At 34.8% G+C, this 17553-nt stretch overlaps 2 protein-coding genes across 7 annotated transcripts in view; both read right to left on the bottom strand.

Annotated features, from left to right (window-relative positions):
• LOC125653239 (SRSF protein kinase 3-like) overlaps positions 1–17553 on the bottom strand; it is a 41942-nt gene that overhangs the window by 8885 nt on the left and 15504 nt on the right. For 4 of the 6 annotated variants that reach the window (XM_048882603.2, XM_048882604.2, XM_056144702.1 and 1 more), the window contains 8 exons: positions 13756–13859; positions 6250–6358; positions 4955–5042; positions 4328–4415; positions 4092–4198; positions 2939–3101; positions 2078–2253; positions 104–326 (listed from right to left, as the gene is read on the bottom strand). In XM_048882603.2, the coding sequence (XP_048738560.2) occupies positions 104–326; positions 2078–2253; positions 2939–3101; positions 4092–4198; positions 4328–4415; positions 4955–5042; positions 6250–6358; positions 13756–13859 (1058 nt within the window). Of the gene's footprint in view, positions 1–103; positions 327–2077; positions 2254–2938; positions 3102–4091; positions 4199–4327; positions 4416–4954; positions 5043–6249; positions 6359–13755; positions 13860–15604; positions 16262–17553 lie in introns of those variants that run through there. The other 2 variants (XM_056144701.1, XM_048882605.2) reach the window with 2 other exon arrangements.
• On the bottom strand, positions 6318–11715 carry LOC125653245 (uncharacterized). The gene has a single exon (XM_048882611.2). It carries the CDS (start codon positions 10516–10518, stop codon positions 9067–9069), a length of 1452 nt encoding a protein of 483 aa, XP_048738568.2. The 5' UTR covers positions 10519–11715; the 3' UTR covers positions 6318–9066.

Here is a 17553-nt window from a genome sequence, read left to right on the forward strand (position 1 = left end):
TATTGTGAGATTGACTCTGGTTGATATGGTTCCCTGTGTTGTTTTAGCTGTGTTATTGCTGTGAGATTGACTCTGGTTGATACGGTTCTATGTGTTATTTTACCTGTATTATTGTTGTCTGGTTGACTCTGGTTGATATGGTTCTCGCTGTTCTCCTGGTTGTTGTCCACTGTCATGTGATCAGTAGCCAGGCTAGATTCGGTGTTGTGTAGCGAGTCGGTTGATTCTGGTTGGTCACCTTGTGAAGGCGTCTCATTCATTTCTGATTCTGATTGTGCCAAGCTATTCATGCTTTCACTATTGTCCATCATTTCTTTCTGGGCAGCCTACAGATTTTCAAAACTTCAGATAAAATATCCAAGCAAAATTTCTTCAGCATTTTCTAAAACTCATATGTACATTCTCATTTAAATTTCAATTGATTATTTCTTTCTCTTTTTATTCATATCTACATCTCAAGTGAATTCATTTTATCATTACAGAAATAGAATCTCTTTACCAATAGCTATGTTTTAATATAGCAAAACGGAAAAAAGCATAAATTAACCAAAAACTGTCAACAAGCAGTCCCTTGTAATAAGGCTCAGCCGAGTCACTTTGCATTTACATTTACCGAGATCTGCAGAAGCAAATTAAGTCTTTATCATGTACTGTATTTTTAAAAAAGTGTAGCCTTATTCTTGAGATTTTTAAAAAAAAATTCAAAACATTCTAAGTAAAACATTATACCTCTGTTTGTACTACAATGTACAGAATGCATACTACATTAGAAAATTTCTAGATGTAGATTTTGTATCAGCTATTACCTTGGAGATTTTAAAGCGACCTTACTACCCCAATATTACACTACAGTGATTTTATAGCCACCAAATTTTATGAAATTGTAAAATTATATCTATAGTATTGTTGACAAGTTTTGTGGAGAGCTACTCTATGCTCTTGCTTTATGGACAAAAAAAAAGGTATCAATGTGCCTTAAAACAATATCAGTATTCAACAAAAAATGGTAAAACTATGAAGGAGTCATGGCCCTAGCTGAATATATCCATATTAAATAAGGATATCTTGTCCCAAGTGTAATTGATTTTGTTCCGGTGGTTCTGGAGAGAACATTGAAAAATGTGAAACATTAGCATAAATTGTAAAACACTTTTTATGTGTAGTGAAAGATGTTGGACAAACTTTGATCAGTAATCTAGAAATGAGCTTTTAGCTCTGGTCACCTATGCTAAATTTACTCTACATATAGTCACCCAGCGTAAACTCTTAATAGCTATTTGCTACGTGTCAGAATATGTACTAGCATCTTTAAACTGTTTCCTTCCTTATATAATGGAAATACCCTGGAGTGTATTACTTAAAACTAAAAACAACTAAGGGAATATACTGATGACATTAGCATGCAAAAATAGAATTTACACCAAACTATAGTCATTTCACAACACCAAAGACCTGCTTTCAAAATAATTAAATCTGGAAACCTTGTGAAACAAAGAATTAACCACTGCAGGAAAATTAAGCAGTTTTGTGCCATGTTAAGATTCTTTTCACACATTTTTAATCACGAAATGACAAAATTTTCAACACAAATCAAAATTTTTGGCCTAAATGTAACACGGAAATGGTTCATAAAACTTGGATCAATTATCTTCATTTATAAAATTTGGGAAATATCAAAGCAGCAAATAAAGTTATTCAATTCACTTTATGTTGATATAAACACCATAAACTAAAAGTTCATAGCAATTTCAAAATTTTCCATTTGATGCTCCTTATGACATTCTGTACGATTATTGAAGAGTGAGCTATTATTCATAAAGCAAGAGTTATACCCCTTTTACCATTTAAACCCAAAAATAAACTTTGGTATTGAAACTTGGTTCAATACTATTCTATACACTGTTCACTTGTTAAATGAAAATCTTAGCCTATTTCAATTTACTTGCATCTACCATTTTTAGATTTACCCCTCTCTATATCTTAATTTTGTGACACCTTGTAAGAATTTGATTGTATTTTTACTCCCCGGTACTTGAATTTTAACATGTCACAGAGTGAGTATAGTGTCTATATCTACCAATAAGTCACACGACTCAGCAGAATCTACAGGAACCTGTGTGGCCACTTCTTCAATCTGCTGCATCTGCATCTCAAGCAATGCCTGCTGCTTCTTCATTTTCTTTTTCATTTTCTTCTTTTTGTTCTTGGACATTTTGGTGGGGTCTGCTGCTCTTTCCTTAGGAGCTGTGCTCACTGTAAACAAATGGATCAATCTTTGGTACATACCAGACTTCCAAACACCAGCTACACAGATTTGGTAGTATTGAATACAGCAAATTACACATATTTCACCAGACTTTGTTTTTAAGATCTTGTCTTATCTTGTAGATAATTTTTATGAGCATTCAATGTGTTCATATGAAAATTATCGATGGAAACTATCTTTTGTTTACAAATTCACGTGAAAATAACATTCTCATGAAAAAGTGATTTGATTTGAATGATATTCTATTCATGTACATGTATATACTGTACATAAATAATACATACATAAATAGGACTGGGCCGCAAGGCAGTGCCTATATATAAGCCCTCTCCAGTGATTAACAGTAACTATAGTAAACTTAGAAATACTAAATCTGAATTTTGTTTTAATTCTTTGCTATATAACTTGTAACAGCATTACATTAACCATATGGCAATATGAAATATCATCATTTTGCACTTTTTCAGTCCATAATGACCCAAACTACAGTTAAAGAATGCAGAGGTAATTTCAACATCTTCAAATTACAAAATAGTCCATCAAACCCACTCATTTTCTACTTTCCTTAAGCCTCACTGCATGACACACAATTTCCTATCCCACACAGGTCATAAATACCTCATTCATTACTATACAAGTGATATAAAACATGATATTTCACTACCCACGTACCAGCTGATCCCGGAAGCTTTGAGCCCAGTTTCTGCCATTCACAGGCATCGGCTGCAAGTTTTCTGATGTATGGTTCATCAACACACATTAATACATTTTCAGGTTTTATATCAGTGTGAATGATCTTACATTTGTCATGGAGGTACTGTAAGGCTTGTAAAACCTGGAGAAGAAGAAAAAAACATGTTAAGATTATAAACTTGTACAGTATGTGATCATATCTTGTACCAATGTTTGCAACCATATATATTCACAATGGGCTTCTTTAGTAGATATGGTCGCATACCGTACCGTCTCATGTCCCTGTAAAGTTTTAAAAAAGGTTATTTATTACTTATATATATATATTTATTTACAACAAGCCATTTTAGAATACGACACTATACACCAGTCATATGCCACGACAAATCCAATTCTTCGATTAGATATATGCGATATAACTAAATGTGTCGCAGGGTTATTAGTTCACGACTACAGATTTCTGTCATCATCCCAATCTGTCATCATCCCAAGAGAGCATGATTCTATCAACACTGAAGGTGTTCTCTTCAGAAATAAATTTCGTATAAACCGCTTCCCTTCAAAACTTCTGTATTGATATATTCTTGTTACAGTCTTGTTGTATGTTTTTCATGATCAATGTACCTGCTTTGAACCAGTGTTTATGACCTATGACCCCCCCCCCCCCCCCAAAAAAAAACTTCACTAGAAATTTAAAGTATTTTGTTATGGTATATTCATATTACAAAGGAATAACTCAAATGTGTATACAATATATCTAATTAAAAATACTATAAAAGATTATAGTATCACAACATTAATGTAGAAATAATGACATGAACTAAACATCAAGATCAACATATTCCAAAGTAATGCAAAGATAGAGATTTTCAAATTCCTACTTCGGATTCCTTCCCAACAAAAGTGCACCTTCTTCTCAGAAAAAATATTGACAACTACATGAAATGGATTGTAAAAATTATTTCACAAGCAATGCTTTCATCAAGAGCTATGAACCCATACAACTTGTACAATAATTAGGATCTTATATTGATTTTCAGTCTTGATATTTTTTATAATTGAGTCATCATAACATCATTTTGCCTATTATATACTTCATTAAATCATAGTAATAAATCTCTCAAAACTCTACCTGTTTCATGATGTGTTTGACATTCTGTATCGGAATTCCTTGATAATTTGAACGGATTATTAGTTTAAGTAAATTGTTACCCAGGACTTCAAACACCATACACACATCTGAAACACTGTGTTAAGGCTAACACTTATTATAAATCAACAAAGTTATCATTTAGTGTTAACAATTCAAAACCAAAAATAATGGATAAGACTTCTAAGATGTACATATTTGATTATGACAAAAGATACGAGTCCCATTGACTCCTGAAATTTTGAAGTCCTCCAACAGCTGCACAGTGCGTTCCCTAAATGGGTCATTCTCATCTTTTTCTCGAACCTGGAAAAGATGGGCAAGACCATTAATGAAAAGTCTATATCACATGGAACAAATAATGACAGCAAATAATTGTACAGGAGCATACTGCAGCTTCAGAAAGTGCTGCTTCAATGCTTTATGAATGTAGATGACCTGTGAGCATTTCAATTTATGTTTTACTTCATTTGCACATATGCGAGGAAACTGAATGGCTTTCCAAATAAAATAATGCTAAAATTCCAGTAATTGAAATAAAATAATTCACAATTTCAAATAATGAATTTGTTACATGAAATAATGAATTTGTTACATAAAAATTCAATCCACATGACGAACACGCACAAACTACACATTTGAATAATCTGATTCACAAAGACATGGTACATTTGCAGGTTATCCAAAATCAAGTTTACTACTAGCTCTAGAACATCAAGTGAACCCCAAAGCAATTGTGTGAACTTTGGGCACACCGTGGACTGTATCTTCAAGCATTACTGAAGAGCTGTGCTGTACATAACTCACAAAATCAATGAGTGATTTAGATGTTTAAGATCACTTACACATTTAAGTAATTTGATTTCATCCAGTGCCGTCTCTGTGTAATGCTGTGCACTCTTTACAACCTTTAAGGCAACAAACCTCTTTGCTCTGAAATAAAAGACCAAAACATGACCCTGCCATCCCAGCTCTTGCTTACTTATCCCTGACCTCTGATGTCACAACTCACTGTTTAAGAACACTTGTCTTTATGCTAAGAAATTTACTCAAAATCAGATATACTTGTACTCATATGCAAATTTGCTCCTGTGTGTAAAAGTAAATTTACAAGGTGTTTTAGGCATGCAAGTTACTGTGGAATCATTTTAATTCGTGGGGGCCAATGTTCGTGAGTAAGCAAAATTTTGCGGGTTCATGGGGATGTCATTTCGTGGGTAAGCAATACAATGCACATGGGGAGATAACTCTACTTGGTTTAAAAAAATGTTTGAGGACACTTAAATTCGTGGGTAAGAATGACCCACGAAATCCACGAACATTAATCCCCCATGAACAATGATGCTTCAACAGTAATCAATGCGTATTCTGTTGCCACTACTGTATTAATTTGTAATATGATGGCTTTCATAAAAATGGCTTGAATCTGGAGAAAGAAAATTCATCCATTGTCTAAAGCATTGTAATTGCAATCAGATGCTCTCATGAGTATGAAATAAGAAAACTATCTCTTCATCACTCCATGAAACACCCCCAACTTTTCTGTCATTATTTTTCTCTTTTAGGCCATTTTTGATAGACAGTGAACTCATCATATTAGTAAGGTGAAGAACATGTGATGATGCAATAAATAAGCAGTTACCATTGGTGATGCTAAAATTAATGTCGAAACGATACATTGGTGTATTCAAAAACTTACTATGCATTCATTCAACCAAATCTGCCCACAAAGGCAGAAAATTTCCTTTTGTTTATGAGAGAATAAAAATTTGCACATCTACTCGACTATGTGCAATTTTGGTTGCAGTAGTATTTTTACATATATGCAAATACAAATGTATTGTACATTTAAACAGCAAAATTTACTTATATGAGTACTTTTACATGTAAGCAAAATGTTTGCATACAAGTAAAGTTCATGGTATAAACAAGGCATTAGTTTTATATTCACGGAGCCTAATCTCATGGTTCTCAATCATTTGACAGTAGCACTTGAGCCAAACCCATCCTAAGCTGTATCGTCCTGACCCCACTTTTTGATCAGAGCACTTACTTCCTACATATATGTTCCTGTCTTTGAACTTGTGTTATATTGGATCAAAATTGCAGAGAATAAGTCCAGTCACAGTTAAGTACTTACATCATGTCCCAGCAGAGCCATACTGTAGAGAAATGACCCCAGCCCAGCTTTCTAATCACATGGTATTTGTTGTTGAAGAGATCTCCAATCTTCACAGGGTGATATCCACCTAAAATATAGTTTTTCGAAACTTGATTTAGGGGGTGCAGATTGTCAGCTAATACAGTTTAAATATCATACATTTTAATAATTAGCAAGACAGTTTTTTCCTAAGTGTTTGAGATTTTACATGTAGTTTTGACAATAACTTTACATTACATGTTTTTGAATGTAGATATTTTATTTGAAAGAACTGAGTATTTTTAAACACTGCAACAATACGTGTACTTGAATATAACAAACAATGAGCATATATGTTGTTGGTGGACTATCATTACCATGAATTAATGGTATTGGAGAATTAACTTGGCATCGATCATCAATTAGCATTAAAATATTACTAGAATGGACCAAGATATACAGTGTCTTTGATTTTGCAGGGCACTCTTGATCATAGCTAGATTTCCTTGTTCAAACCTAGACAATTTTCAGTGGTCAGATCTAGAAGCTACTTGGTGTTCACACATAGAAGATCAATATTCCATGTTCACACCGAGAAGACACTCCATGTTCATACCGAGAAGATACTGCATGTTCATACCGAGAAGATCGATACTCAAGTGTTCAGACGTGGATGATACTCCATATTCACACTCAGAAAATGCTCAAGTGTTCAGATGTGGATGATACTCATGTTCAAAACTACACGACACTGTGTTTCAACCTAGAAAACACGTCCATATCTATACCTACACAACCTGTAGAAGACACTCTTGTGTTCAGAAGTGGATGATATACAGAAAACACTCCGTGTTCATACCTAGATGTTCAGACCTAGATACTCTGTGTTCAGACCTAGTCAACACTATATTTACATCTAGATGATGCTGCCGGTCTGAATTTAGAGTTACTGTTGCATGTTAATTCTCAGTGTTCAACATATCCTGATGTTCAATAATGAGTTAGTGAAATGATTGGAAATCAAATATGTAGCAACTGCCAGCGATGATGAACATGCCAGTTTCATTTATGCCAGTCGACTTGTATTAAAGAGACAAGCAATCAAAAAGTTTAATGCCTTGCTCAAACAAAAATGATGGGCCCCGTAGAGCAGATTGATCATGCAGTACTCTCTCAATTGTTTGTTCCTCCAGAGCATCTCAAAGAATATTTTTACATACATGCTGGGATCACAAAGAACCAATTAAAATTTAATTGAACTATTGTAAAGAGAAAGCATGATCAGGAATACAATTATTTATTTTCCACTTGTCTTTCACACCGTCAAAATCTATAAAATTAATAGACTTTTACTAGGTCTTTAATAAATGGCACTCCATGCCTATTCCCTGTGGACTCTATTGCAGCCTTCTCTAATTTGGCAAGCTGTAAAACTGTATCATTGCTTTGGCCACTTTTTGCAGACTCTTTTATCTCTTCTTTTAGACTTTATTTCCCCATCAATATTAGCTGAAGATGAAATCAATCTCTTTATTTAATCAACCAGTTCCTGCATTATTCCTAAGATTGGAAACTTTCCTGATTCTGAGGACCATAGTGAAGCAAATTAATTCACAATACAAAATATTTCAGTTTTTATTACTTTAAATAGACATATATGATTATCTTGAATTGTATACTGCGAGCCAACATAAATGCTACTCAAATGTAGAAAGAACTCACAAAATATCAGTCAATAGTAACCATATATGTACATGTCTACTTTTCCTACCTTAGATCAGGTGTACTACTTGTAATGCAGTAATTACAATATTTTAATATATACAATATCAACATGGTACTTTAAGTCTGGCAGACAGTGAAACATCATTAACCTGACTTCAAAGCCATTCCTGCAGACTAGTAATCTTTGATGTCTGTACAATTCTAACTTCAAATGCTCTACCCCGTCAGAGTTCCATACATGCATAACATAAATGAAGTGTGACTTTACATACATAATTCTATTTGATTGATCTCAAGTATTACAATGCAATTCTAACAAACTGTCTTTTTTCACTCAACACATTCAAATGTTTTGTTTTTCTATACAAATAAAACAATGCAATATGAAACTTAGGTTTATATCCATGTCAAGACCTTTTTTAAAAGCAAATTATCTTCCACATGTTCTAATTCCTGAGAGAGATTTCTCCATTTACATACAAACAAAACCTTATCATCATAATCTACACCAGAGGATGATCACAGTGTATATAACATAGGAGAAATGTACACTCTTATGATAAAATCTCTCAGGCATTTCAATTCACTGCTCTTTTTCCTTCTGGAAAGACTAATCATATAGTGTGTGTATGTACATGTGTGTGTATGTACATGTGTGTGTATGTACATGTGTTTGTATGCATTCAATCCTGGAGATGGCAAACTCAATGTCACACAAGTTCTTAATAAAATTTATGAACCAATTCAAATGTTCATCACAATAACGTGTAATTTCCCAATTACAGTGATTACAACATATCATTACATCCGGAGTAGAATTTTCTAGTGCGAATTTTTCATCCATCTAATGTCCTTTGAAGCTGGGATTAATAAACTTGTTTAGACTGGCCAAAAATAACCACCATGTGGGAGAACTGTATTTGGTATATACAATATTGATTAAACGTAAACCATACATGAAATCAGGCTTGATTTAAGGATGCAAATGATATCAAATTCCAAACAATGAGGATATTTGAGGCAGCCATGCAACATTCCTTAAATTATAAAAACTATCATCATGTTTTTATTGGTCCGAGAACCACAGTCACTTCAACCAAGCTGTGAAATACCTGAAGAACCATTCTCCTTTCCATCCTGGCTGCCCTTAGTGTTACTATATCCAGCCTCATTTTTCTGCTGATTTAATTGAATAAAATCTCCCAGTGATTTGGAAAAGTCAGAGTCTGTGTTCCAACAGTCATCCTTTCCAAACCGATTCTCTGATTTTCTGTTTTTCTTTTTGAAAAGGTCACGCGGTACAGATTGTGACTTCTTCAGTCCATCTTGCTGTTCATTTTCTTTTGATGGTATACAAGTGTCTGGGATGTCAGATTTCCTCGAAATCTCATGGAAACCATTATCTGATTCCTTTCCTTCCATTTCCCTGCCTTTCACTTTCTCTTCCACCTGAAATAGACCCTCACTTTCCAATGTGGCTCCCAAGTCATCTCTTGCAGCATCACTGTTTTTCTTCTTCAATTCCCAAATAATTTGATCCTGTTTTTCATTCTGATGCAGAATCTTGGCACTTGGTCTGCTGCTTTTACCACTTGTCTTCTGCTCATCTTCGGCCTCAATAGAGATACGATTCGTGGGATTCCCCTTTTCAATATCTTTTTCTTTAGTTATTTCACTGGATGGACTTCTTGCCACAGCAGTTCTTGCTGCAGGTTTTGGAGTTTTGGCATTCTCATCTTGTCTCTTCTTTTCAGTCTTAGAATGTGATTGCTCATTGGATTTCTTTGATGAAAACAAACTTATCAGAATTTGTTTTACTGTACTTTTCTTCTTTTGAGGTTTCTGATGTTGAACAATTTCATCATCTTCTAACTGATTCAGTTCTTTCAGAGTTAAACTGTTTTTCAATTCATTTGATGGCACATACATCCCACTGTAATGAACTCTGTTAGAGGGCCTACCAAACTGAAAACCTTGTTCAGGACTTGTTCTATAATGAGGTGGCGAGGTAGGACCTGGAGTGCTTGAGGGAGGTCTAAACAGCTCCTCGTGAAGTCCTAACCTCTGCTTTGGTTGGACAGGAATCTGGCGAGGCGCAGAGAAAATGTGGACACTCGGGTCCTCTGGATCTTCCGTTGGAACCGGATAGTTCTGACACCTATAGGTGCTAGATGAAGGCAGATTCTTCGATTTCAACTTCTGCTCTGCTTTTTTGCTATCATTAAAGCTCTTAGATCTTGCTGGTTTCACTGGCTTTGGTTGAGGGGGTACAATCTTTGGTATGAACTGTTGGGGGGTGATGAAGTCAGGGTGGATAAGCGGATGTCCTGGTGCAACTCTCGGATCCCTGACTGTGGCGTACATTCTAGATGGTGGCGCTTTCCCTTTGTTCTTAGTTTTTTTGTCTTTAAAGCTCTTGGATGTTTTAACCACTGGCCGTCTGGTTGGAGGACGGAAGACAAAATCCCCATAAGGAGGTGGCAGTTCATCATTTCTGTCTGGTGTACTGCTGTAGAAAAATTCCTCTGTGAAGCCACTTGCCATTTTCCCTCTAATCAGTCAAAAAATGGCAAAACAAAACTTCATTCCTTAATCTTAACCTACATGCAAGATTTCCCCATGGTAAGTAAGACTGGTGAAGTACATTGCTATAATTCTGGCAATGATTACCATACTGACCTCTTCAACGCCTCTTTACTTTTTCGTATAAAGATGGACAAGACAGCCAAAACCACAACACTATTTTATGACCTGTTATTGACAAGACAATAATGCACTATCCCATATAAAGCTTTATTTGCTAAAAAAAAAGGTTCATGGGCACATCATGCTAGACATGTGCCTGGACGAAAACAGTTTCCTTCCATTATTATGTCCAATTATTACAATTCGTAACTCGAACAATTAAATTTGCACCTGTTTTCCCAATACATGTATTACTTATGTAATTATGGCTGTCCCATGAGAAATTTTAGCAGTACATGCACTGTGCATACACGAGAACTTATCTGCATTATACATCTGTTTCTAAACGAAGTTCTTATTCAAACTCGAGCAATAGCTAGTATCTTATGTTTCTAAACGAAGTTCTTATTCAAACTCTAGCAATAGCTAGTATCTTATGTTTCTAAATGAAATTCTTATTCAAACTGTAGCAATAGCCAATATTTTCTGTTTCTAAATAAAGTTCTTATTCAAACTCTAGCAATAGCCAGTATCTTCTGTTTCTAAATGAAGTTCTCATTCAAACTCTAGCAATAGTTAATATTTTCTGTTTCGAAATGAAATTCTTATTCAAACTCTAGCAATAGTTAATATTTTCTGTTTCTAAATGAAGTTCTTATTCAAACTCAAGCAATAGTTAATATTTTCAGCAGTAGGCGTCTGATTTGTTTGTAAATGTTTCCAATACATTGGCATTTAAAATTACACATAATACTAAATAACTATCATTTTCTTTATTTTCCCTCGACATCTCTACCTGTTTAATTTCCTTCAGCATAATCAATGTAGGACAGTATCCTATAAATGCTCGACAAACCAGGAAATGCCCAATGTCTGTATAGACTTATTCCATAGACTATGGTGTTCATAATGATGTAATCTGTATGATTCGATCTGTGATAGTGATGACTGGTCGATTGATCGACAGGTTTTCAATCACCTATATGTCAGTAGCATTTGATATATGGACCACAGGACATCTGTCACACAAAGTCCAGCGGAATAATCTACTTTCTTGATCTCTATCTGACCTCTGTGGTGTTCTAATGCTTATTGTGTTCATACATACAGGTGCAATGCACTCTTAATTTGGCAGGATGTGTTCCTACTCCACACACAAGATAAACAAATGCATGTGTGTGTACTAAGGTTTAAATCAAGCCTGAGAAGTCCACCACATTTCAAGCATTGCCAAACTGAATACCACAGGACATAATGTCATGAGCTTGGAGTCAGGAAAAAACAAGAGGACCATGGTCCACAATGCTTACCAGAATTACATCAGTTCTGTTGTTCTTCATTACAAGATTTAAAAAAAGAATTGTGCCCCCTTTATGCCTAACTAAATTTGAACCCACACAACATAGGGATGCATCTATAATAATACTGCTAACATGATCTTGCTGTTGTGTTTTAGAAGACTTTTACGTAGTCTATCTTTGTGTACTTTGTAAAATCCAATCTTATAATTCTAGCCCTACTTTTAAAACCCCACAAAAAACTTGATTCAACATAACTTAGGTATGTGGATTTAGTGTGGTTCTACGACTCTTGATAAGAATATTTTAAAATTTCCAATACATTTGTATATACTTGCATCCTCGTGTAAAACTTTGAATCCATATTTTAGCCCCACCCTAGCCTCTGAGAGGCCATGATTTAATCAAATATGAATCAAATCTGCACTACTTAGGAAGGCTTGCACATCAATACAACTAATCATACCCAATGGTTCTTGATTCCCCCCCCCCCCCCCCCAATCTATATATTCTCAGGTAAATGTTTTATCCCTAACATGGCCCCAACCTACATCCCACTGTTCAAACAAACTTGAATCTGCACTACCTGAGAATGAAATGCACATTGCAAACAAATTAACATGTTTTTTTTTTAATAGATTTTACAATGCCCCCCCCCTCCCCCTATAAAACTTTATTATGGCTCACACCTACCTGTGGAGCATTGATTTCATCAAACTTGAACCTGTACTACCTGTGGGGGTTCTCACTAAACACTTCACCCAAAAAAATCACAGAAAAAGAGAGGGAGGGAGGGAGACTTTTCAATGTGTTTTCATCTACATTCAATCAGTTTATGGCTCATTGGCTTCTAGCTTTTCTAAATTATAATAGTCCTTTTTAAAAACAAATAAGCAGCAATGTCCAGGCTCATTTTAATGGACCAACCTGAAATATGATACCCATATCAGCTTCATGACCAAACAAATGATTGTTGATTGTAGCAGGGTTGTGGATAACCACTCGCTAATGTTGAGTAATATCTGCAGCAGGAGATTAGACATTCAAATTCGGCTTGCCCACATGGCGATCAAATTTTTCACCAGAACCTTTTCATTTTATGATGTACTTTCCTTTTCAATGAAACATTATACTAACCATGCTTATTTCTGTCCAATACAAAGCAGATGCTAAGCATAAGTTATGTCAAGCATGTATGTGACCTTGATTAGCAGTGTGTAAACAATGTGGCAATTTTACTGAGGGTGTTCAAAACCCTAGAAGAGAAATACTAACAGAGAACTTTACTTCCATAAATATGAGAACAAACGATCAAGAACATTTATGCAGAAATGGCTTGTTAATCGGCCATGGCTGTCATACAGGTCAAGCTGAATGCTTTGTCACTCGTCTGGTGTATAATACACAGCAGCAAGGCAAAAACTTTTAAAAGTCAGGGCCCACATGGCCCCTAAGGTTTCAACTGTTAACCACAACCCTAACTGTAGCAAATTTATCTTTGACCTTCATAAATAATATTGACTTTTTTCCTTTATGAGACAAATAGCCATGACCTTTCGGTACACATCTTCGATCTTGAGGACATAAAAATTAATCTTAATATTTGTTATACAAAACTGCTGTAAAGCAAGTAATTGAAAAACCTGCAGTTTTTAATAATTATTAGCCACGTTGGAAGTTTTCTGACATATGACTTGTCATGAATAATAATAAAAAAAAAATAAATATGGATTGTGTGGCATTCTTAACTTTCTGTTTGCCCTATAACGCTACATGTACCCGACTGTATAGACTGTACCTTTCTGGTAGTCCTCTGGATCCTCCTGTTCATCATCGTCCGATCCCAAGATTTCCTCCTCCTCCTCCTCCTCATATTCCGGTTCTGATCTTTTGTTCTCAGTTCTGAAAACAGAACAAATCATATGAAAAAGATCCATTTCCTATATGTACTATAAAGACAATATTACAGCGAGTCTGGTTTCTGAATCGGGAATAATATGACATTTCTGACTCAACATAAAAACACGCATTCCGTGTAGTAATTTGTCTTCAGTGCTTTATTCAACAGTTTATAAGAATTCATAAACTTTTCTAAATATGTTATAACATCGATGTTCTCTTACTCTGTGTAAAACAGCACATTTTTTGTTGCTAATGAAATAACCTGACTGTAACTGTCAGAATCATATGAAGTAACAAAGACGGTGGAACATCCCACATGCAATGTACATGTATCCATTCTTCCTACTATTGATATAAAATGTCAAAAGAATTTTTGAAAGATTAATCAACCCTTGTACTATCTCACTGGATAAAATTCACAATCTGCATCAGGTCTACAATCTGATAGAGCATGAAGGAAGCTGGTTAACCTCTCTAACACATGAAAAAGGTATGATATCCAAAACATTACCATGTCAAACCCTACAAGAAAAGCTTTATGTTGAAAGTTGATCTCTATTACATAATCTTACAGCTAAATTACATTAAATTTGTAACCATTGTGTTTGTCCACAATAAAATGTAAATGCATGATCTAGCATTCTTTCTTAGGGTGCATGTCAATGCAAGTATGGATATAAGATCCACACAACCTTCATGTGCTTTAAAGGATTGCACACAAGTTATGCAAGAAATCACAGACTTTGTCATTAAAAGTTTTCCCCAGTGCTAGAATCTTTATCAACTAGCATTGTCTGGTTATTAAAAGTTTTCCCCAGTGCTAGAATCTTTATTAACTAGCAGTGTCTGAATCTGTAAATTCTACACTGATTATTACTGTATCACAACAATCTATAACCAGTCGTAGTAGGAGGAAAGTCAGAACATCCAATCTCTGAGGGAACCAGTGTAAACTGATGAAAACCCGTCTCAAAACCTTCTGCAACATTGACTAACAATGCATGTCTGTGCTATACATCAAGGAATGGGAAGCCCCTCTATTTTTGGAAGCAATAGCTTTAATTATAGCAGTTTATCTGATGTGTGAATCATCTAGCAATGTACAAAACTCTTAATGGTTGCTAAGATGAATTGTAGAGTTTTTTAATGATAACATTTAATGTTCCTATGAAACAAGAAAACGCCATGTTTTGATACGAACCGGCCAGCTTCACATGACTAATTGATCACTCTTTCCTTCAGATGCTCACGCTACAACTTACTTTGTCAATGACATTCACAGTACATAAGTATTATGAATTATGTACCGCATGAATATTCTCAACATACATGTAACAAAGTGGGATCGAAGACCTCTACACAAATAGGAAAATGTGCACACGTGCCATAAATCTGCTTATTTTTCCTCATAACAAATTGGCCGGTCTTCTATAAAAAATTAGAGATTTAAAAAAAGAGTGTTTTGCATGTCTTAGAGCAACATTGTGATATATATATATATATATATATATATATATATATATATATATAAAAATCTTATTCTACAGCCTTAATTTTGACACATAATGAACATATCGACTTACAGTTCTACATCATTTCTTTAGGATGTTTGAAATGAAGTTAATATTCATGAAGAGATTTAAGTCTACTTTTCTTCTTTCTGGTTATATCAGACTTGTGCACATGACAGAAAAAATATATAACCAATATGGCTCATCACAAAAAAAAATTAAATAACATCTTACCTTTCGTCTTTCATATTCTCATAAAACTGAGATCTCCATAGTGCATGAAAACAACATTTCATGTGGAGCGACTTATAAGAAATCCTTTTTTGAAAGAAACAAAAATGAAACACCACTGATCAATGGCAGAGAGAGCTGGGCTAATTCCTAAATTGATCTAAACAACTCACAGAAAATAAATTCTCCCAAGCCTGTATTAAAAAGATCGTTCAATATATTTCCTGCCGAAAAAACTCTGCTGTATCCTTGTCGACATACTTTCTTTCCTCGTGGAAGAAGAAACTAGATCAGTGGATCTGCTACAGAGTATTTTCAGATAACACTTCTTTTCCTGAATGATTATGGGCTATCCTGTTGTAAAATTTAATACCTATCATCCAAGATATTGATCAATGGGTTATTTTTTTTTTGCTCTCTTATCTTGTCTGTTGTTATGGGGCACATTCTCCAGAACTTGGTCGACCAGCAGATGGAGTCTGAGCACTCAATGTCTTTTTTCATAATTTAGCTTAAATAAAATAGAATCAAGTTCTTGAAAACAAGTCTTGGAGCAGTAGAAAATTCCAAACAGAAGTAAAACCAAAACGGAAGCACTCAGTGTAGGAATGAACAAAGAGGCAACAAGTAAGAAAAGGCAACTTAAAATTCCTTCTATCAAGTGCAAAGACCTTGGAAAAGAGTTCCATATGAATAAACAGTCTTACCCTGTACAGTGACAGGAGTTTACATCAAGGGGGCCCCTGATGTGATTAGATGTGAGGATATAGACAGAACTGCCTGCCCACACACTTTAAGTTTGATTTTCTCATCTTCCTAACTCTCTCTATTGATTTTGGGGGCCTTTAATTTTCCTCTCATGATTACGTATAGGTCTCTGTACAACAAACAGAATATCATATGGATCTGTCAAAGTTCTCACAAAAACAATATCTTGGTCTGTGCAGGGTCTTCTTTCTATTCCTGATTTCATTCTAAGTAATTACTCTTAGTATTTTCTCCTCTGCCCATTCTGAAGGTGTGTTTTAAAACAATTAAATGTTTGGAACAATATTTTTAAGAGTTTTCTTTCATTGAAAGAAACTTCATGAATATGTGCAAAATGAGGATCCTTTATCTGTAATGCAGTAAATCCTGTGTCTTTAATTACACCAGAAATTTCTTATTTCACTCCTCCTATCATACGCGATATGTAACTTTCAGGAAATGAGTTATATTATGACACTTTAATATGCCAAATTTCTGTACAACAGTATCAGATTCAGTCATTCACCACAGCTTTAACTAAGCTGTCCTTTTTATAAAAATACGATGGCATTCAAATGAAATCCAAATCAGACAATTTTTAAAAATAATTGGTACATTGTATATCAACATTCAAAAAATTAAATTTGGTAGATATTACTTCACTAGTTTTTCCAAAGGTATCAATACATTCTCTTAATCATGGATATAAGTATTAGTTTTTCCAAAGGTATCAATACATTCTCTTAATCATGGATATAAGTATTAGTTTTTCCAAAGGTATCAATACATTTTCTTAATCATGGATATAAGTATTTTCATTATACATAGAATGTATTCAAAACATTGACAGGTTGCGGAAGCTTGTTTCCTAACGGAGGCTTGGGTTTGATTCTTGATCCCAGCGCTACATCAAACCTATGACATTTAACATAGGTTGTGGCTGTTCCTTCACATAGTGCTCAGTATTGGAAGTGAGTCTTTAAGATATGACCTATTGTAAATGGATCGAGGCCTGTGTCATGATTGGCTTCTGTGGGGATCCGGGTTAGAATAGGTCCTCAGTACCCCTTGCGTGTCCTTAAGAGGTGACTATAAATGGGGCGGTCCTTCGGATGAGACCGCAAAAACAAAGGTCCCGTGTCAAAGCAGGTGCCAGGCATAATAAATATCCCTCCCTGCTCAAAGACTATAAGCACCAAGCATAG

Source organism: Ostrea edulis, chromosome 7, assembly GCF_947568905.1.
Source record: "Ostrea edulis chromosome 7, xbOstEdul1.1, whole genome shotgun sequence".
Lineage (NCBI taxonomy): Eukaryota > Metazoa > Mollusca > Bivalvia > Ostreida > Ostreidae > Ostrea > Ostrea edulis.